The 25,729-nt window shown below is 57.7% G+C and overlaps 1 protein-coding gene across 5 annotated transcripts in view; it reads right to left on the reverse strand.

The window, feature by feature from the left end:
- CACNA2D2 (calcium voltage-gated channel auxiliary subunit alpha2delta 2) overlaps nucleotides 1-25,729 on the reverse strand; it is a 141,342-nt gene that overhangs the window by 59,645 nt on the left and 55,968 nt on the right. For all 5 annotated transcript variants that reach the window (XM_088831632.1, XM_088831629.1, XM_088831630.1 and 2 more), the window contains exon 3: nucleotides 12,724-12,840. In XM_088831632.1, coding sequence (XP_088687758.1) covers nucleotides 12,724-12,840 — 117 coding nt within the window. The remainder of the gene's footprint in view (nucleotides 1-12,723; nucleotides 12,841-25,729) is intronic.

Below are 25,729 nucleotides of genomic sequence, written 5' to 3' on the forward strand. Positions count from 1 at the left end.
AGAGGGCTCCCTCTGCTTGGCCCCACCTCCAGGGCCCCCTGGCCAGAGCCATCCTGCTGGGTCAGGGACAAGGCCTGGGCCACAAGTGATCCATCGGGGGTCTCCACACGTGCCCTGTGCACAGTCCACCGTTCGAACAGCCCCCATCTCACAGCTAGACCCGACCCTGGCTGGGGTGGGTGAGTGCTAGTGTGTGGGGGCTTGGGGTAAGCCACCCTCTGTGAGACCATGTCCACTGGGGCCCAGGGGGAAGATAGGTAATAATGAAAGATCGCTGGGGCTCTTAGGAACCAAGTGTTTATTGCACACTTGGGGCTCAGTCCATCCACACATGGCCACCTGTGCCGAGCAGAGGCCACCTGGCATCCTGCCTCATCCCTGCCTGCCATTACACGGGCCCACTTAGGAGCTCATTAGTCTGAGACCGCCTTGGGCCTGAGTTGTCCCCAGGTATGACCAGGAGGGCACAGGTGTCCCCCAGGCAGGGCTCAGTCAGGCCTGAACCATCCCTTCCTCCTGACCCAGAAAGGACACTGACACTCAGGCTCTGCCCACTGACCGCCACCTGCTCACCAGGCCCTGGGTTCGGGATGTGCATTGAGGAGGCCGTGTGCAGGTACGGGTGCACGCGGCGGGCCCAGTGTGCAGGGGGCAGGGCCAGAGCTGACCTATGAGGTGGCCCCAGGCCTAGAAATCTTCCCTCGCCATGTCCACTCCTACCCATTCCTGGGAGAAGGAAAAGGCGAGGGGAAAATGTGACAGATGAAATATTTTGCAAAATGAGCTAATTACACGGCAGTCACCCAGGGAGATGAGATTAGCAGAAGAATATTTGATAAAAGGAGGCCTAGGTATGCAGATGGGTGGTGGGGTGTCACATCACTGGGAGATTGTGGAGCGCACGCACATGTGCTCCTCCACCACCACTCCCTCCCCAACAAACTTGTATCTTTGGGTAGGGCTTTTGCTTGTGGTGGGGGTCCTGCATGTGAACATTCGAGACTCAGAGGGTCTCAGCCGTGCTCCCCTACCCCAAGCTAATCTGCAGCCACAATGGACTCTGTGTGACCTTCCCTCCCACCCCCAGGGCCCCTGCATGCTGTTCCCTTTCTCAATGCTTTTCCCCACCCTCTGACAGGCAGATTCCTCCATCCTTCCAGCCTCAGCCTCAGTGCTACGTCTCCACACTTCAAGGTACCTGGGGTGCTTTTCCACACACTCCCAAAGTGAGGTCAAGTGATGGGGATCTTTGCTGTGGACCAAGCCCCCTCCGTGTAACAGCGATAACTCCATGGCACACGCATGTCTATGAACTGATCAAGTCTCACTCTGGATGACCCTCTCGGCAATCCTGCCGGATGGACTCTTACCACCCCATTTTACAGATAAGGAAACTGAGACTCCGAGATGGGAAATCACCAGCAAAGGCCATACAGCTGATGCAGCAGCGCTGTACCTGAGATCTCACTTGGCCCTCTGCCTCCTGACCCAGATGCCTGCCTGGTCCACGCCTTGGAGGGCTCGGTCTCCTGGGTGAGTCACCCTCGAAGACTCATTTCTGGAAAACCTACTGATGAAGTGGGTGGGGTCTCATTCATAAGTAAATAGGGTTGAAAGATTCAGCTCTGCCATGTGACCAAAGGATGAGGCCCCCACGTGGTGGAACAGCCTTGGTTAAAGGGCGGGGAACCTGAGTTCTCTCCAGGCTCAGGGCAAGTTGCTCCCCGTCTCTGGACCTCTGTTCCCCTGTCTGTCTGTGACAGGCACCCCTCAGTACAAGCCACCAGCCAGAGGCTGCCCACCTCTGCCCTCCCCAGTGCTGTGGTTCCCCCACCTTCCCACGCCTGCACAGCTCACACGTGCATGTCAGCTGGCCTGGCTCAGGCGCCCTCAGTCCTCTCCTGGAGTTCTGATCCCCTGCCTGGACCCTGTCTCACTGCCTGTCCATTCATCTGTCCATCTGCTGGACTGTTCAGGCCCCCTCTCCTCTGATGTCTCTGGATCTGATGACTGGGAACCCAGGGAGGAGAGGGCTGGGCACTGGGGACCGGGAGGTCAAAGCCCTTCTGCATAGAGGGTGGATAAGCCCCAAATCTAGCCTTCAAAGGCTTGGAGGCTGACTCTACCAGGGAGTCTTCCTGAGTCATGCCAAGGTGACACTGTGCCTGACCTGAGTCCAGTTTCCTGCCTAGGGCTGTCTTTGCTGCTTCCAGCCACTTGCCCAGCCCAGGTCGGGCAGTCCTGTGGGTGAATGGGTGAGGCATGGGAGCTGCCCCACTGGCCCATCCACCCCAACCGCCCAGGAAGGGGCTGGACCCCAGGGACCTGGGCAGCTGGCGGATGGGGCCTCGTACCCTGGGCCATCTTGATGACGAGGTTCCAGCTGGTGTTGACACAGCAAACATGCTGCGACTCCCTTTCACCGAGGCACGGAGTGGGCAAATACCAGAAGGCTGGAACAAAGGGGCCTGGCGACCGTGACCAGCCTCTCAAATAAGGGCCCCAAGGCCTATGCCAGGAGGCAGGAAGCATCGAGCAGCCTGGACAGTGTGGCCCATGGAGGTGGGAGCCGGGGACGGGCTTTGGATGAGGTGTTAGGAGAGGGGGTAGAGCTGGCATGAGGTCCTACAGCCTAGTGTTGGCCCACCAGCGGGGCAGGGTGGGGCTGAAGGAGCACAGGTCAGTCGGGTCCATTGGGGTCCAGCCCACCTCACATTGGCATGGTGCCCATGCTCAGGTGAGTCACCACGGCCTGGGCATAAGCTCTGATGACAGATCTGACGGCTACGCTTGTGGTTCTACTGGACAGGTAAGAAAACTGAGGCTCAGAGAGTGTAAGCATTACTACCAAGGGCTTGGTGCCGCTCAAGGGGAGTGTGCGGGCTGCATATAATGGAGGGTGAGGTCCTTAATGCTTGGCCACCTCTTGCTCACCTGTATCATGTGCCATGTTCCACCTTCCTAATGGGGACTCTTGGTCAGAGGTTCTCTTGGGGGTAGCGTAAGGTCAGGACAACCCAGCTTGTGGTCACTGGATGAGGTCGCAGCTAGACTCCAAGGAACAGCACCCACATGGGGCACAGCCCATTCCCGGCTCTATGTCGAGGTCCACCTCCCAGTGCCTCCATGCACGTGCTCTGCGGAGTCAGCCAGAGGTGAGGCCCTCCGCCTCTGTGCATGGGCAGGTGTCCAAACATGGCCTGCACACACTCTACCTCTGGCCTTTGTACTGTGCTGTGCCCTCTGCCTTGGAGCCTCTTCCTTCCTCTCCTCTGCCTGGCTGAGACTCTAGTAACACTCCTCTTTTCCGCCATCCCAATTCCCCTAGACCTGGTCAATATCCACGGGCTCACCACCCTGGATCCATACTTCGTGGGATGGTTCACACCCCTGTCACCTTGAGCAGATGGTATGCCTCAAAGGAGGCGCCCTGCAGGATACTGTCCTTGTCGCTGGTAACCTAGGCTGGCATGTGTACACAGGAGGTGCTCAGTACTCAGTAAACAGAGGCTGAAGGAAGCAGAAGACATGGAAGACCAGATATCTCATGACATGCTGAGGCAGGGCCGATCTCAAGGGCCCCTGCCCAGGGTCACTATGGAGCTGGGGGCTGGTCCAGCCTTCAGGTGTGGGCTTGGAGAAGACAGCTGATGGATCCATGAGGGTCCTGAGACCCTTCTCAGCACCCCAGAGCCCTCCATGCTGGGGCTGGGCCCAGCCACTGTGCCCTCCCCACCCGCACTCCCACAATTCACTCTTCTTCAGACACCCACTGCGGCAGACACTGCTCGCTGGGTATCCTGAGCCACAGAAAATGGGCTGAGAGGTGACTGGCTGCTCTGAGGACTGCTGGTGGTTTACAGATATGCAGCGACCGCCCCAGAACTCAGGCGGTGGGCCCTTCCCCCTGCCTCTGTCACCTCCCCATCCTCTCTCCCCTCCAGTGGAAATAGTTATGAACAGGCTGCACCTTCCTGGCTCCCTTCCCAGCCCACAACCCTTGTCTCAGCAGACTCAGTCTGAGTCACTTCACTGCCAGGCTAGGGCTCGGTGCCTTCCTTCTTCCTTTTCTCCACCTTCGGAAATCCCCAGGCACTACCCCGTGCCAAACTTCCAAGGCTCAGCTCAAACACCGCCTCCTCCAGGCTGTCTTCTCAGACTTGCCCCTCCCACGTCAGCTGATCTGCACACCTCGTAGCTTGTTTTCTGTCCCCTCGAAGTCTGTCATCCTGGAGGGCCACTGGCCCACCCTGCCTTAGACGCACACCACCTCCCCCACCCCTTGTACACGAGGATTTCAGAACAAAGGGCCAGACGCTATTAAAACTCAATTAAATTTCTCACTTCTCTGATCCTGAATTAGACTGGCTCGTCCCTGTGGCACCTGCAGGCCCTTTTACTCTGCTTCCTAGCATCTGGGCCCCCTCCCCCTTGCCAGCTAGGACCCCCAGGGAGGTGGGCAGAGTGGGAGAGGCTCCTCCCACAGTGCTGGCCTCTGGGGAACGAGTCCAGCAAATCAATCACCCTTGGTCCCAGGTTTCATTTTCTCCATTTGGACAATGGCCCACCGCCTTACCCCATGCCCTAGATTCCCCCTCCTGTGGTGGGCAGGGGGCAGGGGTGTTAAAAAGGGAACACATGGCAGTGAGTCCCAGCCTGTGTGTGCATCCAGCTGCCCTGATCAGCTGTTCTCCAGGGTCCCCCAGTAGAGCTCCTGCCCTTGCTTGTCTGGCAGACCCTCACCATTTCCCTTCCCAACCCTGGGCTTCTTCCTTTCTGCCCCAGTCAGCACGGCTCTGCTGCTTCTCCATCCCTGGGAGCTCCAGAGGGGTAGGCACACTTGCTCAGGAGCCAGCGGAGCAGGGGGAACCATGAGCCTGTCTCAGCCAGGCAGTGGCTGGGTTGGTATCACCTCTGAGCCTCTGTTTCCTCATCTGTAAAATGGGAATTCTGCCCCACCGTGAGCGGAGAGAGGCACCACACCCAGGGTCAGGCTAGGGGCAGTGGAGAAGGTTTGCTGAATGACAGAGAGAGCAAGCTAATGACAGGGAGACTGAATGCTGCCCTCAGGGGATGCATCTGGCCTCCTGAGCAGGGCCACTGGGTAGGAGAGGCTCAGACACCCCGTCCTGGGGTGAGAACTGGGCCTGGGGGGCCTCAGTCATGCATCCCACAGGAGGTAGGCATGCCTGATGTGCAGCTACAGTCAGCCGTTTCCTTGGCCCTTTAGTCACGGGAGAGAACACGGTAGAGAAGCGGTGGTGGGAGGGTGTAAGACCCTCAAGGACATTGCACCTCTAGCCCCCAGACCCTTCCTTCGGCCAGTGTATGTGAGGAGTGACCACAGCTCTTCTGACCCCTCCTGAGGCCCCTGGACTTTGCAGGAGGAGCAGGGAAAGGAGCCTGCGCCAGAGGGGTAATCCCAGGGACCAGGGAAGTCGGCCCTTCCGGGACCACAGCTCGGCCCCCCTGGACCCCCGGAAGGGGGTCAGGCAGGTGAGTGAAGAGGAGGGAATGACAGGATTTCCCAGAGGATTCTTGGCCATTCCCTGTCCACACCCCTCCCTGTCCCGCTAGCTCAGCCTCAGTTCAGTTCAGTTCAGTTCAGTTGCTCAGTCGTGTCCGACTCTTTGCGACCCCATGAATCACAGCACACCAGGCCTTCCTGTCCATCACCAACTCCCGGAGTTCACTCAAACTCATGTCCATAGAGTCGGTGATGCCATCCAACCATCTCATCCTCTGTCGTCCCCTTCTCCTCCTGCCCCCAATCCTTCCCAGCATCAGAGTCTTTTCCAGTGAGTCAATTCGTCACATGAGGTGGCCAAAGTATTGGAGTTTCAGCTTTAGCATCAGTCCTTTCAAAGAACACCCAGGACTGATCTCCTTTAGAATGGACTGGTTGGATCTCCTTGCAGTCCAAGGGACTCTCAAGCATCTTCTCCAGCACCACAGTTCAAAAGCATCAATTCTTCGGTGATCAGCTTTCTTCACAGTCCAACTCTCACATCCATACATGACCCCTGGAAAAACCATAGCCTTGACTAGACGGACCTTTGTTGGCAAAGTAACGTCTCTGCTTTTTAATATACTGTCTAGGTTGGTCATAACTTTCCTTCCAAGGAGTAAGCGTCTTTTAATTTCATGGCTGCAATGGGCGCCTTCAAAAGGTCTGTGTGTGTTCAGCCACCCAGCAGGGATGTGGGCGGAGGCGGGCTCCCACATGTGCGTCCACCAGCCTGGGAGAAGCCTCTTTGCCCAGGGCTCACACTGGGCCCTAGGACCCCTGGGTGCACAGCGAGTGGATGTCGGTTCTTCATCCCTTCCGCACCCAGGCGGCCCGCCTCCTCCAAGGGGCTCCCTCTGATCCCCACTCCCGAGTGGTCACTCTTAGGCAGAGGTGTCCAAGGGCTCCCACACAGTGGGCACCCGGCAGATGCCCATTCACTAACTTGACACTCCCCCATCCCCGGGGGCCCCAGCTGGCTCCCCTGGGTGGCAGTGGCACCTTGCCAGGAAGCGGCGGCGCTGTTTGGGTGAGGGGAGAATAATCAGCGGTAAACGCGGCAATCAGGGAGAAAAGGCTGCTTGGGCCCTCGGCGCCCACACGTGCGCCTAATTGGCTCCACGTGTCCACAGCTCCTTTTAAGAGCAGGAAAAGTGGAAGGGTCAAGATCTCTTAATGGTCATAATGGAAGGGAGGCAGAAGCCGCTGCCAGCCCCACGTAAACACCTTTTAATTGCCCAGAGAAGGGTGGGCGGAGGCAGCCGCTGCTGCAGAATTCCCTGCCTGTGTGTCCACCATTCGTGTGCCAGAGCTTACCTGGTCTGGAGTCAGACCCCAGAGGGTGACCTCCAGCCAGGACCTGGAGCCACAGCCCTAGCCTCTGTTCTGCAAATACTCATGAGGCTCCAACTCTGGGCCAGGCCTTGGCAGCAGGTGGTACCCCTGGCCCTGTCTTCCCAGGACCCCTCTGCTTGCCCAGCCTCCATCCATGAATGTATCTGCGGACCCAGCTTTGATTTGGCCTTCAGCTGCCTCCAAGGGCGAACATTCCGCCCGCAATCCATGACGCCTCCTCCAGGCTGCCCCAAGCTCACTCTTTCCCCTTTGAACTGCAGGGATCATCCTTCTGTTCGGGCTGCTCCATTCTGTCTGCATCTCTTTGAGGTCCCCAATGTCACCCTGCTTCTGAGGTTTCTATAATGACTGCAGCTCTGTTTCATCAGACCAGTGATTTTCAACCAAATGGGACTTTGCCCCCAGAGGATATCTGGCAACACTTGGGGACATTTCTGGTTCTTGTAACTGGGGGAGTGATGTACACTGGCCTCTAGCAGGCAGAGGGTCAGGATGCTGCCTAACCATTTGCAGTGCACAAGACAGCCCCCACAGCAAAGAATCATCCTGCTCAAAATGTCCATAGCACCAACACAAGAAACCCTGCATGAGGTGAAGTCTGAGAAAGGAAGCAGCAAGTCAGGGGGAGCTGGGCAGAACGCTGTCCCTCCTGACTATGGCAGGTGGTCTGCCCACAGCCCCTGGCCCCTTGGCTCCCTCCCTGGCTCATTCCTCCTGTTCCTCTGAACACCCAGCCCAGAGCGCAGTTCCTGAACAGACCCAGCCACTGCCAACAATGCATCAGTTTAATTGGGTTAAGTGGCCATTAGCGGCAAAAGCAGGGCGGCTCTGTGCAGAAGGGTTTTTAATTTTACTTTTTAAATGATGCTCGCTCCCCAGAGAGGCCACTGATGGTGGGAATGCTGCCCACCGGAACCCCTAGGACCAGAGCCAACGATGTACCTCCCCCTGCCCCATCCATCTGGGCATCACGGGGTTGGGCTGGGAGGGCTGTTCAGTGTCTTGTCTCCATTGCCCAAGGAAGACGCAGCGGGGGCAAGGCCTGGCCCAAGGTCATTAGGTCATCCCAGAGCAAGTCCCTACCAGAGGGGACCCATCTGCTCCTCCCTTGGCCCTGTCCCCTTGTGGAGAGCAAGTGCACCTGGCCACTAGTGGCAGTGCAGAGGAGGGCAGTTTCTGGGGTTTGGAGTCCGAGTCCCCGAATCCAGAGTCTAGCTTTGCTCTGAGATCTGGGGCCAGTGGTGTAACCTCTCTGGGGCTGCTTCCTCAAATGTAAAATGGGGGATTTATGTATGTATGTATGTGAAAGTCTCTCAGTTGTGTCTGACTCTGTGACCCCATGGACAGTAGCCCGCCAGGCTCCTCTGTCTGTGGAATTCTCCAAGCAAGAATACTGGAATAGGTTGCCATTTCTTTCTCCAGAAGATTGTCCTGACCCAGGGATCAAATCCGGGTCTCCTGCATTGCAGGGAGACTGTCTACAGTCTAAGCCACCAGGGAAGCCCAAAATGGGGATAGGAGGGGGTAACTCTGGGTTGCAGGGAGGATCTGCAGACATCTAAAGTGTTTCAGCTTATCTTAGGCTGTGCACTTGGTAGACAGTCAGAAAGAGGCCAGTAATTGTGGAGAGAAGTTATTTCTGCCTTTTTAGGGGAAACGTCCTGAACTCTGATTTGACACTGAATCATCTGCGGACCATCAAGAAATCCTGAAACCCAGCCTCATCCCTACATAATCTGCTATACGCAGTCTAGGGAGGGGCCTCTGCATCACGATTAAAAAGCCCTGCAGGTGACTCCAGTGTGCCCACGGGGTTAAAGATGCTGCATAAAGGCAAAAATGCAGAGGCATGGGCTCTGGAAGGGTCTGAGCCCCCAGGGCAATGAGAAGGAGCTGAGGGGGAGCATGAGGAACACAGGCGCGGGGTGGCGGTGGGCGGGGGGAGGGCAGAGCTCAAGGGCCAAAGTCTCCAGGTCCTGGATCTCGGCCAGAAATTCACTGCCTCCAGCTTATTTGAGGTTGTAGGTGTAAAGGTGTCCCTGAGATCAGGCTTCTAGCTGCCACACTGATGTCCCTTGACAACCTGCTCTGGCATGGCTGCTCTGGCTCTGGGCTTCTGTTCTCTAGGAACTGCGCTCACTGAGCCACAGTGCCCTTGGCCTTGTCCCTGAGAGCAGCCTGGGATGCCCCACAGTGGGGTCACGTCTCACCTCCCATGGACTCTCCCCTGAGCCCCATAGCAGGGGTGCCCAGGATGGTGCTGAAGGTGACACGACCTTCAGAGACACTGTTTCCACTGTGGCCTTTATAAATGGTGACTCCTGGAGCTGTGAAACAGGATGTACTGGGGAGGGGATGGTCTCATGTCCCCATTTTCCAGAGGGATAAACTAAGGCCTGGGACAGGATGAGACTGAGAGCTCCAAGAGGATAGGAACGGGGCCTGTCCTTCCTCACTGCACTCCCAGAACTGGCCTGGTGCACAGTAGGCCTTTAGTGAGCGCTGAAGAATGGATGGAGGAAGGAATACAACCAAGAGATAACCTTTCTGAGGAAGGGGCTCTGAGAGAGGCTCCATCTGGGAGGACAAGAGGGTCCTGACTTGGGTCCAGCTCTACCTCCAATGTGCTATAAGAACTGAGGCACCTCCCTACCCCTCTTGGAACTCAAGACCCAAACAAAGCAGGCTCTGTCTCAGAGGACCCATCCTCCAGGATAGTAGATGTCCCTAGAAGGTCCCCTCCATGTCTCCTAAGCTGAGGCCCTAGCAGGTATCCTGGGCTTCAGGAGGCTGCGTGCCTGGCATTGCGAAATCCCCGACTTGGCCTACTCCGCCTGACTCTTGGCTGGGAAAACCACTCTGCGCAGCTTGGAGAAACTTATTACAAACAATTGACTGTGTCTGATTAGATGAGGCAATGAACTTCCGTCCTGCCATTGCTCGGTCCCGTCCTTTCGAGCCCCACATCAAAACTGCAGACCAGGGCAAGCGGATTTAAGTAGGATTCTTGGATGGGGTCCAGGGCAAGACGGACAATGGAGTGTGGAGAGGTCCAGACCCCCAACATCCCTCTCTCCACATGCACTCAGGCTGCAAACACATGTGGGAAAGGAGAAAAGAGCCAGAGCTTGATCAAAGGCAAAATGAACAACAATGAAGAGCAAAGCTCATCTCGAACAACTAGGACCAAGGCAGGTGAAGGATGGTCCTCTCCTTGCCCTGGAGATACGGACAGGAGCGTCTTCTGCGTCTGGAGCAGGGGGCGTTGCGGTAGGAGGGGTTCATTGGCTGGGAGAGTGCTGGGCTCCATGCACACCTCTGGACTAACGTGTGCAGTGAGGGGCCTGGCTTAGGGTCAGAGAGACCTGGGTTCAAATCCTAGCTTGGCCACATCCTGGCCTAACGCATGGCATGTCCAAGTCTCAGTGTCCCTCTCCCTCAGGGGCTGCTGTGAGATGACATGACAGACTCAGAGCATGGTGAGCACCTGATCAGTGAGTGCCTCTTCCTGTCGTTCCTCCCTGGAGAATCAGCATGCACCAGGCCATGGGCACCTGGGCTGGACTCAGTGGGAAGGAGGCAGACATCTACACTCTCTCTGGGGCAGAGTCTGGCATGTTGGGCATAGGGAAAGGGTGGGGATCAAGACCCCAGGCTTTGGGCTCCCCCACCCCCCAGCTGTGAAGGCTGCCTGTTTCTCCAGGAGTGGGGAAAGGAGCTGGGGGAGTGACTCCAACCCTGGGATGCTCAGAGGGGCTGGGCAGGGCTGGGTCCTGGGCTCCCTGTGTGGAGGGCAGGAGGGGCACCTGTTGTTACCACCGCTCAGCAACCACTGCCAAGGTAACTGGTCCTAAAACCAGGGTGGGAAGCAGGCGTAAAGGGGGACACTTCCCAAAACTGTCAGATGGTTTCCGCACATGTTCAGGGCCTGTGGCCTGAGCTCTGTGCACTGGGCAGCTGGGAAGTGGGCAGGCTGCAAAGCGAGGAAGCAGAGGGCAAACAGGGGATCTGGAATGAAGTGGGAGAGAAGGACAAAGAGAGGACGAGAGAAAGGAGGGCAGAGTGTTCAGTTCTAGGCACCAGGCACAGAGGTGGGACATGGTGCGCTGGCTGCATGAGGCAGGCAGACAGCTCCTACAAGCAGGGGACACTGTTGCACCTCACAGGGGCTACCGTCCCAGCTGAAGGCTTGGCTCTGCCCCCTCCCCATGACAGTCCACTTCCCCAACTGTCTCCCTGCCTGTGACTAGGAGAACCCCAAGGCCAGGCTCCAGCTCTGGGCCCTCTGGGTCCACACTGGGTGGGATGCCCTCAGGGTCCCCCTACTCTGGTCTTGGATGCCGGCCTTTCCCGAGTTCATGATTCCAAGTCACCTGGCACAGGCAGGGGATGCCAGGGGCACAGGAGGGTCCAGCTCCTGGAGAAGGGGTTCCTAGTTCCCTCCCAGGGCCTCGATGTGGTGGGGGTTTGGCTGCTCTGATTTGAACCTGCTGGGACCCTTGCTTGTGTGGTCTTGTGTTAAAAAAAGACAGCTTTACTGAGATACTATAAAATTCACTCACATAAAATATACAGTTCAGTGTTGTTTTTTTTTAGCCTTTCAGAGTTGTGCACTCATCATCACATTCTAATTTTAGAATATTTTCAGCATCCCCAAAAAGAAACCTTGTACTCATTAGCAGACACTCCCTGTCCCCTCCCTTCCAGCCCTAAGCAACTGCTAATGCACTTTCCATTTCTATGGTTTTGCCTATTGTGGACATCTCACAAATTTGGGATCACACAATAGGTGTTCCTCATGACGAGCTTCTTTCCCTCAACATAACGTTTTCATATTCATCCATGCTGTCCATCCACATGTGTACCCGTATTTCACTCCTTTCTACTGGACTCGTCTCTGTGACACAGGCAGGGGCGGCAGCAGTTTGTGCCTCTGATCTCGGGGCAGCCTGGATCCCTTCCCTTCTTTGCTGCACAACCCACCCAGGGCACCCTGCAGCTCCGGGAGCCCTTTCCCACATGGTCTCCCGGGAGTGGGTCGAGTACCAGGGTCTGCTGGCTTTGTAAACCTGGTCAGGGGGACCAGCAGGTCCTGTCACCTCGCAGGACTATGGTGTCTTGGAGCTGGCAGGCACAAGCTCTCAGCAGAGATGGGAACACTGAGGCTCACAGGCAGGTGGAGAAGTCGTGGGCAGAAGAGGAGCTCCAGCCTCCAACATCACATGGCCGTGGCCTTCTTTGTAAGGTGTTCAGGGCCCTCCACACTCCCCCTGCCTCAGAGTCTGAAGGCTACCTTCCCAGCCACTAATAGGTCGCTATCCTGGTCAGGGAGGATTCCCAGGTGGCTCAGTGGTAAAGAATCCACCTGCCAATGCCGGAGACACAGGTTTGATCCCTGGGTTGGGAAGATCCACTGGAGAAGGGAATGGCAACCCACTCCAGTATTCTTGCTTGGAGAATCCCCTGGACAGAGGAAGCCTGGCAGGCCACAGTCCATGGGGTGGCAAATAGACACGGCACGCACGCATATACACACACATCCTGGCCAAGTGCTCACCCTTGGCACACTCATAAGCAGAGTGGAGGAACAGGAAGACCCCAGGCCCAACAGAGGGAGGACCAGGGCTGCCACTGTACCCATGCAGGGCCCTCGAGGCCCTGGGTCAGGGGCCTACTCCACAGGAAACCATCCTGCTCCTGCCAGCAGCTGCCCACAGTCCACATGGCACAGCCTGCTAGTGACAGCCTGGCCTGGCTTCAGAGGGCCACGAGGGCTGTGTGTTCCCGGCAGGTCGGGACAGTGCCCTCACGGCACAGGCCACTCTGTCTGGTCCTCCCTTCACCCACACGACCGCACCTACCTTCAGGGCCTGCACCTTCCTGTCCAGCAGGCTCTCAATGTCCCCCGCCACCTTCTCCACCAGCTTCTGAGGCTCATTCTCCTGCACCTCAAACAGATTCCTGTTGTCCTTGTAGATCTGGAAGGAAGCAAAAGCCTAGGGTGAGGCCAAGGTGATCCCCCACTCCTGAGACATGGCGTCCATATACCCTCGTTGCACAGTTTCCCACGGAACAGTCCTCAGCGCTACCCTGATCCCAGCTTTGGCCACTGAGAGAGAACAGGGAGGTCTGGGGATCCTGCCCAAGCTCTGATAGACTTGGAAGAAGTTCAAGGCCATGGCTCCACTTGCGCTGCTTGTCTGAGTCTGGTGAGACGAGGTTGTCACTGCCCTCTCTGGGACTCAGGGTTCCCCGTCCAGGGGCCACAAGTAGCACCTCCCTGACCGGCTCAGGCTTGCTAATAATAGGGGGGGCAGGGTGCTGGATGGGAGGCAGGGTGCTGTGGGGAGATGGAGCCAACAGGCACACACTGTACGCCATGTATCGACACGAAGGTGCTCTCACACCCATAAACCCACACATGCATCACACACATTCAGAGCCACCTCTCCACACGGGCTCAGGCATCCATATCCCACTTTCGCTGGCACTTCCCCAAGGCCTTTGCAGAAACCCCTGTGGCAGCTCGGTGTGCCCTGAGGGGACCCTCTGTCATTCTGGGCACAGAATATGGGAACAGGGACTGGGGAAGCAGAGGCAAATAGGGGGGATGATCTACTTCCCCTCTTCCTTGGTGGGGCTTGGCCTGTGTGCGCACGCATGTGAGGGTGTAGATCTGAGAGTCAGCATCTGTGCGTGTGAACGTGTGTTATGGTGCAACACACACCCATCTGTGTGTATGAGCCTGAGTTTGGGATGGGGTGGGGTTAGGGCCGCTAGATGAAGCCTGGGGGCTGTACGTGGACTGTGGAAGCAAGTTTCCGTGGGCGTCTTTGTTCACAACAGGGGTCTTGGGTGTGTGCACGTGTGTCTGTGCGTGTGCGATTGTGCACTGCACACCCCTCCATGTGCCTCTGAGCCTGAATGAGCCCCTGTGTCCATCCAGGTGACCCCAGGAAATCTGTACCGCAAGCTGGCTCCTTCAGCACAAGGTCACGGGCTGCTCGCCACGACAGAACCGCGGCCACCAGACTTTGCCATCGGGCTGTGCAGAAGTGGAGGGATGTGGAGACACACAGAGAGGAGGCGATGAGGAGGCGATAAGGAGGTGGGAGAGGCCGCTGACGAGAGACAGACAGGCGGGGGAGATAAGGTCGGGAGAGTGACAGGCAGAGTAGGCAGATAAAGGCCTCTGGCATGCGACAAGGGGAGGAGGTGGGAGACTGGGCACCTTTAGAGCCCCGGCCCTGCTGCCCAGCGGGCCCCTGGCAGTCCAAGGGTTAAAGCAGCAAAGCTGGCTCAGGCAGTCTCCTCCTCCCACCACCCCCATCCCTCCCGGCTTCTCTTTTCTTTTTGTCCTTCTCTTAGAACAAAATAATTTGTGGTGAAGTTGCTCCTTCCCACAGAGCCACGGCGATTACAGGGAGAGTCACAGGCCTGGCTGCATGGCCAGGCAGGAGGGAGGCCCCCAGTGGGCACCAGGCCAGGTTGTTTCCCGGGCTCCCCAGGGCCTGCCTCAGGCCATCAGCCCCCAGATGAAAGACAGTGGAGGCAGAGGCCAAGCAGGGGTCAGAGCCTGGGGGCGGTCACTGAGAAATGCAGGGAGGCCGGAGCCCAGGGCCCACTGCAGGAAAAACTGAGGCTCAGAAATAGGAGAGGACACGTCAAGGCCACACGACTGTGAGGGGCAAAGCCAGTCACCCGTCCTCCCTGACGTCTTCCCAGGTTTCAAGACATGAAAGATACACACCCTTTCCCAATCCTGGACCACTGCCCCCAATATGTATTGAGGCCTCACTCAGCCACACTGGCTGAAACTTCTGCTGAGCACACCCTGGCCGGCTGGCGTCAGCAGGGGGCGCAGCTGCCTGGCTTCTCAGGGCAGGGGATGAAGTTCCCATATCTGACTCCCCCGTCAGGGTCATTCCCTGGCGTCCCAGCAGTCAGGGCTGTCCATGGTGGTGGGAGCCCTGGTACTGGAGGGTGGACCTTGCAGCCTCCTGACAGCTCTCCTCTGGGAAGCCGGGGGTCCCTCCCCTCTGGGTCTAGGATGCCCCTGGGCAACCTGGCGTGGTGCTGAACCAGGGCTCACGGGCCACAGAGAGAGTGGGTTTCCAAGTGGCAGGGTTATACCCAAAGACCGTGACAGCGGATGCAAGGGCTTGGAAGCAGGGACCCTGTTAAGAAATAGCCCAACTCAGTGTCTGATCTGTTAAATGAGAGAATGGCAGTCCTCCCCTCACATGCTGATCAAGGACCAAAAGACTCATGCCATGAAGAGCCTATATTAATTTTCGCAGCATCATTGCTATTGTTTAGGATCACCAGAATTCTGCAGACGGATCATAGTCCTATCCCTGCCCCGATTCTCCTGGCTAGGTCTGAATACTTAGGCTCCAAAGCCTTCGGCTCCCACGGCTGGGCAGGCAGCCTTGGTCTCCCCGGGTCTGCCCACCTCCCACCCCGCCCTCCCTCCCAGGCCTCCTTGGACAGCACCCCTTCCACCAGTCAGCCTGTCTCTGTCTCCACCACCTTGGCCTCAGCCACAGTGGTGATAACACGGAAGCCTAGACGCAGGGACGCCGTGGACAGTATACAGCCATGGCCACCTCCCTTCCATCGCTCCCCAGGCACTGGCTCTGTGCACAAAGGAACCAGCAGCCAATGCGTGAGCCCAATTCCACGTTCCGGAGGAAAGCTCCAGGGCAAGCACGACCTAGGTCTGACTCCTTCACCTCCTCCTGCAGGTGTGCCATCCTTTGGCGTTTGGGGCCACACCTGCCATGCCTTCTTCTGGGGCTACCCAAAGATCCACCATGACATCCTTTTCTCCCCCTATTTTTTTCGGCCGTACCATGCAGCATGCAGGATCTTAGTTCCCTGACCAGGGATGGAACCCATGCTTTCTGCAGTGGAAGCGTGGTGTCTTAACAACCACTGGACCACCAGGGAAGTTCGCATCATGATACCCTCCTGCTGGGCGCTGGTGCCAGAATTCAAGGCCGCTCCAGGTCACTGAATTGGCAGGTGCCCTCAGGCCTCTGGGTCCCCGCTGCCACACCCCTGCTCACACTGTGTCTACCTCCCCTGCCGGCCTACCTACATCCTCCCTAGAGTGAGGGTAGGGCAATGGGCAAGGAGTTTCTGGGGAGATGAGAGCACAATTCCAGAACTGCAGGGACTGGTTGAGTTGAGCTCTAGCCAAGCCTGTCCCCCAATCCCAAACGAGCCCCTGAGAGGCAAGAGCCCTCCATCGTCCCATCCCAGGTTCCTCACTCCTCTCAACGTCCCCCTGGACCTGCTCCAGCTGTCCCCGTCCCCTGGGATGGGGCCCTGAGCTGAACCCTGTGTCCCAGAGATCCATGAGACACAGCCCAGCAGATGGTCTCACCCTGGGGGAGAGGTCATCCCCCCACTGATGCGGCCCAGGGAGTGCTTTCCACCTGCTGGCCCAGCAGGAAGTCTGGGAGGGCCCAGGGCAGCTCCAGAGCACCAGCCTGGCTCCCTTCAACCCCAGGTGCTAGCCCTGGTCCCTGGTGCCAACTCGGAAGCAAGAGAAAGAGCAGGGTGCACCAGGCGCAGGGCCTCAACAACCACAGCAGGACTGTGTGCCCGCTGGTGTCCTTGGCCCAGAGAGCTAATTGGAAAAACCCAACAACTCCCACAGCAGCGCCGCATGGCCCCCAGCTCGGTGCAGGCAGCCGGACCAAGGAGAAAGAGACGGGGGCCAGCAGGTCTACAGGCGGTGACAGCTCCACGCTGGCCGTGCCAGAGGAGGAAGAGACAGGGGCTTCATCCCCCAGAGGAGACGGTGAATGGCAGTGGGACAGGGCAGCAGACTAGGGTACAGGCCGTCTGGGGCCAGGGGCACGTGTTGGGGTAAGCAGGAGACACAGCGACAGAGGTGCTGAGTGACAATTCAGGAGGCGGTGTGCAGCGCCTCGTTCCCAGCGGTTCCCGGCTCCTCCACCCTGTACCACCACCCCTGGCCAGTGTTCATCTTCCACCCCTTGAGGGCATCCCTTCCCAGTGACCAAGACCTGTCCTTCCATGTCTCTCATCTCCCTCCCCACTCACTTCCCTCAACACCCCCACCCATGCCCCACAGTGTTGGCGGCAACCCCAACCCTCTCTCAGCTTTAGTTAATCCTTTTGTGAAGCAGCATGTCTGGCCAGCTTGCCTTCTGGCCTTGGGAATTCCAGGGCCTGTGGGGGCCAAGGCCCCTTCAGGGGGCCCTGGGGATTCTGCCTAGCCTCCTGCTCCCAGAGGTGTCTGCACACAAGGGGGTGGTGGGCCTGCGGGACGCGTGGAGGAACAGCGACCTGGGACAGGAAGTGCGGATGCTTGCAGGGGCAGATGGAGCCAGGCTTATCCTCCCAGCTCCCAAATGCCCTGCCTGGGAGTGGAATAAGTGCTGAGGCACTTGAATATAGTGCAGCCACACAGGAGACAAAAGGCCCAGGACCACTGACCTGGACAACCCCCCATCAGACTGTTGAGGCATTTAGCTAAGTCCCAGAGAGTCAGCAGCAGTGGGGCCTGGACCCAAGCCAGCACCCAACCTGCCCAGGGAGAGGAGGAGGGTGGGAGCGATGGATACAAAAAGGAGTGCAAGGGAGAGGACGGAAAAGGAAGGAAGAGGGGCTGCGGAGGCCGCAGAAACAGCCCTGTTTGCCGTGTGTTGACTCTGGCCACCCAAAGGCCGCTGCTTCACACACTTGGCCTCCCTGATATACAAGCCCTGAGGAAGGGCCATTCTGATGATTAGCAGGCAGGGCCACACAGGACAGGTCACACAGTTGCTCAGATAAGAACGGCCACTCTTATCCAGAGTGCTGGCTTTAGGTCACGCTCTCTGCAGTTCTGTTCCCTGCACTGACCCCCAAACTTGAAAATGAGGCACAGGGGATCAGCTGGGAATCTGGCGGCCTGGGGGACTCAGAGTGGTACTGGAAGCCTGAGGCCATTCTGCAGGGGAGGAGGGTGGACGACCAGCAGAACCAACCTGCTCGGCTAACCAACCACCCAGCCCTGGGAGTAAAAACAGGCACACATGTGAGACTCTTCTCTGCAGCGAAGGTGAACAGGCCCTAATCTCTGGAAAATTAAATCAGAAAGAAAATGGAACGAGAAAGACTTGATGCAGGCTGGGCCCTGCTGCTGCCTGACTCCTCAAAGGCTCAGGCTCAGCTGGGGGTTCAGCTGGGTGCTCCGGCGTCCTGCCCCATTTCCCCTGCCCAGGGCGCTGAGCAGGGCACAGGCAGGTGGGGGGAGCCGAACCCCAGGATATGACCTTCCTTGGGTATTTGCTATTCTCCAGCCCCCTTTAGCCAAGTCTCAGTGTCTGGTCCCTGGTACTAAAAGGAGCAGCTGGGGGAGTTTTAACTGTCCAGCTCTCAGGTCAGCAGGTTCCTAGAGATGGTGGGATGACCTCCCTATACCGGACTCTGTGGGCAAGCAGTGGGAAGGCCACAGGATCTGGGGTTGGAGCCAAGGGCCAGCTGCTGGAAGGGGTACACTTGGGCCAGGGATCAGGGGAAACTTAGGTGGGAGGATAAGGGGCTTTTAGTGGCCCAGAGATCCTGAGCTGGGTCCAGAGGGAAGTCGGGGGATGGAGGGACTGGCAGTTACCAGCTCAGGGGCCCCAGTCAGTCAGGGCAATGCTGGCCCCTGCCCTCACCCCCACCAGGCTGCTGCTGCACCTGTCTCCTCCCTTCACGGAGAAATCGAGGGTATTGACAGAGCTGCTAATAATCACCCCTGAAGACCACAGGGTGGAGGGAGCAGCCAGCTACCTGCGCACCCTCCCACTGAGGGCAGATCCCGAGCAGGCTGCACAACCGGGACGTTTCCCATGTCCAACCACCCGCGAGCCCCACAGCCCCGGTCCTCTGGGGCTGCCCACACCAGGTGCATGAAAAGCCTGACCCAGCTGCTCCGGGGACACACCAGGCCCTGGACTGTGTGTGTGGCAGACAGCGAGCTCCCTGGGGCAGGGGTTGTGGCCCCTCTCTGGCCTTTCTGGAGTGGGGTTTACAGTAAGGCAAGGGCAAGGGGCCCCGGAGCCTCAGAGCACACAGTCGGTGCACTGGCGGCGGGTTATGGGCCACTCGGGTGCATGCTTCATCAGCTGCTGACGATCACCAGCTGCCACATTAGGGTCCCATGTGGTCCTGCCACTCTGCCACCAACTTGCGGTGGGTTGGCTCCACAGTCAGTCAGCTGTATGTGGTGTCATGTCATGTCACACACAGTGTGTATATCGTGAGGCTGGTTGTCACATCAGTAATAGCTAACCTTCATAGAGGGACTTCCTGGAATGAACCCTCTGCTTAGAGAGGTTCGCAGATGCCTACTGGGGCTGCTGCAATGGGCCCTGCATGGGCTGCAATGGAGGACACAGAGGCAGAATGGGAATAGGGAGGAGGGCTCGAGACCTGGCTTCCTGGAGAGATGACAATGCAGCCCTGCTGGGCTGGTGGCCCATTAGTGGCCCACCCCACCCCATACCCTTACATCCCTACTGGGGCACTCATGTTCATGCCACAAGCTCTTGTTGGGGTCTCTGGAGCCTGGGGCAGCAGAGATGGGCCAGACCTTGTCCCTGTCCCCCTGGGACTCAGCACCGGAGAGGAGAGATGTCCATTCGGGCTGCTAACGGCAGAGGGGTGGTGGTGGGGGAGGTGTGCAGGAGACATCTGTGTGAGAGGCTGGTCTGCCAGGGTAGGGTGGGCGGCAGGCGTGTGGGAAGGAAAAGACTGAGATACCTTGTCAGAGGAGAGGCCATTCGAGCAGAGCCTGAAGGGCTGGGCAGGAGTCCACCAGACACGGGGGTGACTGGGGGTCAGGGACTGCAGGAGTAAAGGCAGGTGTTCTCAGGCTGGGAGCAGGGAATGGACTGCTCAGTGTCAGGAGCACAGATGTGTGCAGGCGGGGAGAAGGGAAGCTGGGGGGACAGGTTCTGATGGGAAGGGTCCTAGCTTCCCAGGTGGTGGGGGATGGAGCTTGGGGATCCTCAGGGAAGGAGGGGGCATGGCCCAGATCCCAAGGTGAGAATGCCTCGGTGGCTTCATGGCCCTTTGGCCCCTGAGAGGAAGCTGCCAGGAGCTCTCAGAAGCAGATTCCCTTTGAAAAATTCACAGGGGCCTAAAGCCCCCCGCCACCACCCCCAGCAACGCCTCCCTGTTTTTAAAGTTAAAGTTGAGTTGACTGTCATCCATTACCGCAATTAGTGCATTATGTCTAATTATGCAATTAGTGTAAAAAGCGCACTTGCTGCTGAGAATGGGGAATTACGCTGCCTCGTTACGCTGTGAAACCCATGTCATAAAAAGGCTCAATCTCTTGTTTCTCAAAAGACACAAAACCCAACACAAAACAATAAACCAGATCCTCCCAGTTGAGCTAGGGCCAGGGTGTGCCAATCTCTTTGCACTTGTCCCCCAGCAGACCCCCACCTCTGCAAGGCGCTGTCCCACCCTGGCCCCGGGGCAAGGCAACGACCCGCCACCAGGGAGCGCTGACACGCAGCCCGCTCCTAGATGTGACCAATGTTTGCTGCTCTGAAACAGATGTGAATTTCTAAGCTGACTTTAAAAACCATGGCAATCCTGATTCTCCACCTGTTATTCCAGATCCAACTTTGAACCTGGCCTCTAGCATTAAGGCTTGTATACCTTAGGTGAGAGTATCCCGCAGGGGTATGGTTTCTAACCAGCTTCAAGAGAGGCAAGGTTCCTGAAGGCAGCACTCTGAGGTTCCTAATGGTGTCTGTGGGGAAAGAGGCATATTGCAGCTCAGGGGAAACTGGAGGAACTTTCTCACACTCAAACACTCAAACCTTAATAGCTTTATCTAGATAGGCAGTGAGCTCCCCACCACAGGAAGTATGCAAGCCCCATCTGTCAGAGACGCTTAGAGGGGGTCACCTCACACAGTAGCTGGGCTCTAGGCTGCCATAGTTAGATAGGAGCATCCCCATGGCTGTGTGTCTACATGAAGCTGGCCGTCTGTGACTCTATCTTCCCCAGGTTCTAGCTCTCTTGGTGGTCAAGGGGATATCTGGGGACAGGTGTGGGGGGAGAGAGGAATCTGACAGGGGGTCTCCCTTCCACAGGGATGATAGTGCCAGACGGCCAAGTCCATGGGAGCTGGGGAGGGGGCACATTCCTGTGTCACTTCGAAAGCAAATGCTTCACAGTCAGGTCTCCATGACCCACCACCCAGCTCCAAAGTCAGAAGTTACAGCTCTAGCATGGCCCACTTAGTGCCTGCCTAAGAAGCCCCCTCTCTGAGCCCCTTCCTTCAAGTTCCCACCACTCCTTGTGTCCCAGGTGCTTGACCCAGGCCTGGTACCTTGACCCAGGGTGGTGCAGGGTCATGAAGACTCCTTCCCAGACAGAAATCTGCCCTGGCCTCAGGGATAAGATGCTTGCACCTCCCGCAGCTGCTGCTGCCAAGCTTGGACAAGGCATTCACAGAGCAGGGAACCTGAGACGCGGAGCCCCCAGCACCCTAGGGCCCATGGGGCACGAGGAGCCCTGCAACGACCCCCACCTGCAACATGCACACCGACAGCTCTGGGCACGTTGACATGTCGGTGCCGGGCACACCCCGATGAAAGCACTTTCTGAGAAGGCAGCTGGATTTGGGGGAGGGATGGCGCCTGGACCCCACCAGAGGGATACCTGTTGCCTATACTCAAGGCGTGGGGTCCCTGGAAAGTTCCAGCCTTCCAGCCTTTGTCTACTCTGGTGATCTTGAAGAGCAGGGGAACCATGTCATGGTCTGGCCAGGTGGGCACCTGCCATGGAGACTCTCAGAGCCCCTTGACCTCTTGATTTGGTCCAGGATAGCATCAGAATGTGGAGGGTGTGTGTGTGTGTGTGTGACCCTGGGCTGAATCAAACTACAGGCAAGATCTGGGGGCCCCTGCGCGCTCCCCCTCCCTGAGCTGGGAGCCGCCGGCTGTCGAGGCAGCTGGGAGGGAAGCTGTGCCCAGCACGCCAGCTGGCACGGGGGAGTGCGAGTAAACATACCCTCACTTTTCCAACTCGCAGAAGTCGCCGGGTGGCGGCCGGCTGGTGTGGGCGCCCATGTTTACAGGGAAACAGATTGTTTGTGCCTGTGTCTGGGCCCCCTCACCGCCCACCCTGGCTCAGCTCCCTCCCGCTGCTCTCCACCCTGGGGTGGGGGGGCCGCCTTCCTTCCTCCAGACTCCTCAGCCTCTCAATGCAGGAGGACAAGGCCAGTGAAGATAGGCACCCCCTCATCCCCGTCTGGTCAGACAGGGCTCAGCACATAACCCACTGAGTCAGAATTCTGAAAGGCAGGTACAGCCACTGGCCCCACTTTACAGCTAAGGAAGCGGGGCTCTGGTAGGTGGAGAAGCCAGCTGAGACTAGTTATGAATGGAGGAGCCTGTGATACTAAGCATTTCAGACCTCTGTTGTCAGTTCTAGGCTCCAGGGTCCCTCCATCCTGCCACCCCCCAGACAAGCCCAGTCTGCCCTTTACTTGGGTCAGCACCTTGAGCAACCCTGGCCCAGCATGGACATGGACATGGACTCCACCCTCGCCTTGAACATGGACCCCACCCTCTCCTCGACACAACGGCCCCAGGATAGAGACCAGGGCCTGGCATTGGCCTGCCGTCGGGCCTCTTCAACCCCTTCCCTCTGAGTCTCTGTTTTTGGCTCCATAAGGCCCAGTGCCTCCATTCTCAGGAGTGAGAGAACTGGTGGGGTGCGGTGGCAGTCTGGGAGCCAGGGTGGGCAGAGGCTCCAGTGGACACTTGGTTGGCCAGGGAGGACTCTGACTCAAATTTCACAGAGCCAGGTGTTAGCAGGATCTCATCTAAGAGGGCTGTCCCTCAGTCTAGAGTTGGCAGAAATTAACCCCCATAAATGCCCTCATGAGATAGATTTGAGGCTGGGCCCGAGGCACAGTTCTGAAGGCCAGGGAGCAAAGGATAAAGCCAGCTTCCTCTGCCTGCATCACCTCCATTCCAGTCCTTCCAACACTGATAGCCCAGGGTGGGCCACCCTCCTCAGGGGCTGGGGCAGGGCGCTCAGGGACTCCAGAGGGGCCAGAAACCCACCTTTCCCCAAGAGTCTCCAGGCAGGTTTCCTGGGTGGGAGGGCTCATCAGATTTTTCTTCATCCATCCCCCACTTCCCCCAGTTGTGACAAGGGCCCAAGGAGGAAACTGAAGTGCCAAGAGGGTCCGAAACTGTCCAAAGGAGACCTTCCCACTCCCGAGTCCCCCTGCACTCACAGCCGAGAGTTGGCTAAATAACTGCAGGTCTGAGTGCCTGCCCTGCTCTTTACCAGCCGCGTGGCTTGGCATGAGCCTTCACCCTCAGCCGGGCTTTCTGGGGCATTCCTCAAAGATGAAAGGTCAAATGCAAGATGCCGTTGGCTTCTCAAGGGGCCACCTTCCAGGGCCGCTCCCAAGGCTGCCCCACATTGTCTTGCAAGGCCTGACTTTCCAGGTCTTGCAGGCTGGAAATCTGCCCTTCGCTGCTGAGACTTGCTGCTGAAGACATCGCCCAATAATGACAGCGCCAATTACAACAAGAGGCCCTAGGGCTGGCTGCTCTTGTGAAAACACTGGATCTTGGCATGTCAGGTACGGAGGATGGAGGCAGAGATGGAGGTAAGTCTGGGAGTGACTGTGGCCTCTCAAGGTGTTAGGGGCCCCTTTGGGGGGCAAGGTCATCCTAGGGCCCTGCCCCATACCCAGGCACTCACTGTAGTTCCAGGCACGTGTGTCTAACCCACAAACCGGCTCACACGCCACATCTACACCCAGGGCCCGGAAAGTCGCTTGCAGATCCTGCCCATGATTCACACTGAGGCTTCCAGAAAAGACACCACAGTTTGGACAGACCTGTCCACTGTCCCTGGATACCCTGGAAGGAGGCTCCATGAGAAGTCAGCAGCCCCAGGAGAGCTGAGCCCCCTCCTCTGGTCCCAGCGCCCGAGTGTCAGGCGCCGACAGGCAGTGGGGACCTGAGTCTCACTGGTGGTAAGTGTGCAAGCACGTGAGGGAGGGAGCACGCCCACGCCTGGGCTATGCTGCTCACACCCTGCTGGCCTCTTCTAGCTCCATCCTAGTCCTTTTCCTAGTTTTTCTTTTTCTCCTGTTTTCAATTTATAGGCTCTTCTTGAATTTTATGTATCCTTGTAAGTACCCTTAAATCTTCTGGAGAATAAGTTGGCGGCATAAATAAATAAACAAACAGGATGGAGTCACTGAGGCCCTGCACATGCTGAAGATACACTGGGGACAGGTATGCATTAGGGACGTGTAGGCACCAAGGACACGCACACACGGGGGACACACGCCCAGAGGGAACCTGTTCTGTCCCGTCATTAATAGGCTCTCCTGAGCCCTCACAGGAGGGCTTGAAAAATCCAGGGTGGTGACCACACAGGGTTTCCTGGAGCTGGGAGGCCAGTGATCTCCATATCCACTGTCAAATGGGGCTCCTGGGCGGGCCCTGGCCTCTCTCTGTGCCTCAGTGTCCCCTCACCTCACTGTGGGGAAAGAGGGACAATCCTTGGCACCCCCATCAGCTCCAGGTTCTTTCTCCATTAATCTAAGAACCTCATTGGGCACTGGGGTCAACATTTATCTTCACCGTGACTGTGCTCAATGTTTGCCTTGCAAATGAACTGTGCAAACAGGACCCACTGCTCAGCCATGAACAACACTGCGAGGGTCCTTGATCTGAACAGTCATGATCTTCAAAGTAAGTGAGCTGTGCTCAGGGGAGGCAGACACTGTGCCTGGGCTCCCCCTCCAGGTGGGCCACCTCCTTACTGCCCAGCAGACACAGAGATCCCCCTCAGCGATGATGCCAGGCTGCAGCAGACAGCTCCGGGGCACACATTCCCTCCTGTGCACCCAGGGAGCAACCATGGATCGAATCAGCAGACGAGGCGGTCCTTCCTGCCCACCCCCACCCACAGGCAAGAGGATGCAGGAACGCCACGAAAACAGTTGATCTCCTTATTGATAGTGGGTGAGAAAAAAATTATCTCTCCCTGAACACTAAAAAAACATAAAGCCCAGTCTCCTAAAAGCAGGGCCCCTCTCAGCTCATGGCTTAGAGAGGCTTTGTCGTTAAGTCTAAACGTAGATTTGCTGGAGAAGCTGAGAGAACTAAACCCTAGCCTGCCTCACCCAGGGGCTCAGCCTTGGGGTGAATTGGGGCCCCCCACCCCAACCACTGCAGTACAAGGCGGGATGCTGTCTAAGGTAGGCAGGAAGAGGGCAGCAGGAACTGGGTCCATATGCTGCTCATGCCCAGCTAATGGGCTAACAAATGAGCAGGACTCGCCTCTAAAAGGTGATGAATGAGCAGTTGCCCAGGAGAGTGGAGGGATGGGCCCCCTCCCCACAGCACTGCTCAGGCTCGGCCCTGACTTGGCACCTATGGAGTGCCCAGCCCAGCCCCGAGACTCCCCAGGGGTGGGGTGGGTGGGGGCTGGGGGTGACTGTAGGTATGGGCAGGGGGAGGCCAAAAAGGGCATAAAAGGGCAGCCCCAGTCTTGGAGAACATCCCCAAACAAACCCAGACAGGGAGCCTGAAGTCTCCAACTGCCTGGGCTGCCGTCATACTGTCCGGTGAGGGGGGAGGTTGACTGACTCTTCCTTGAGACTCATCCCCACTACACACACACACTGGGCTGGGGTCGTGGCAGCCTGTGCCCTAAGGACTGAACAGACTGGGGAGAGACCTGAGGCTGGGTCCTGGGGGGCCACCGACGGGCTGGGGCGCTGCTTCTCCCACATAACTACAGACCTGGAGCTGCCTAAGCTCGCAAGGAGGACACCTGTAGGCAGAGGTGGGGAGCTGA

Source organism: Moschus berezovskii, chromosome 24 (assembly GCF_049115385.1).
Source record: "Moschus berezovskii isolate FMDL1 chromosome 24, NW_MosBer_1.0, whole genome shotgun sequence".
Lineage (NCBI taxonomy): Eukaryota > Metazoa > Chordata > Mammalia > Artiodactyla > Moschidae > Moschus > Moschus berezovskii.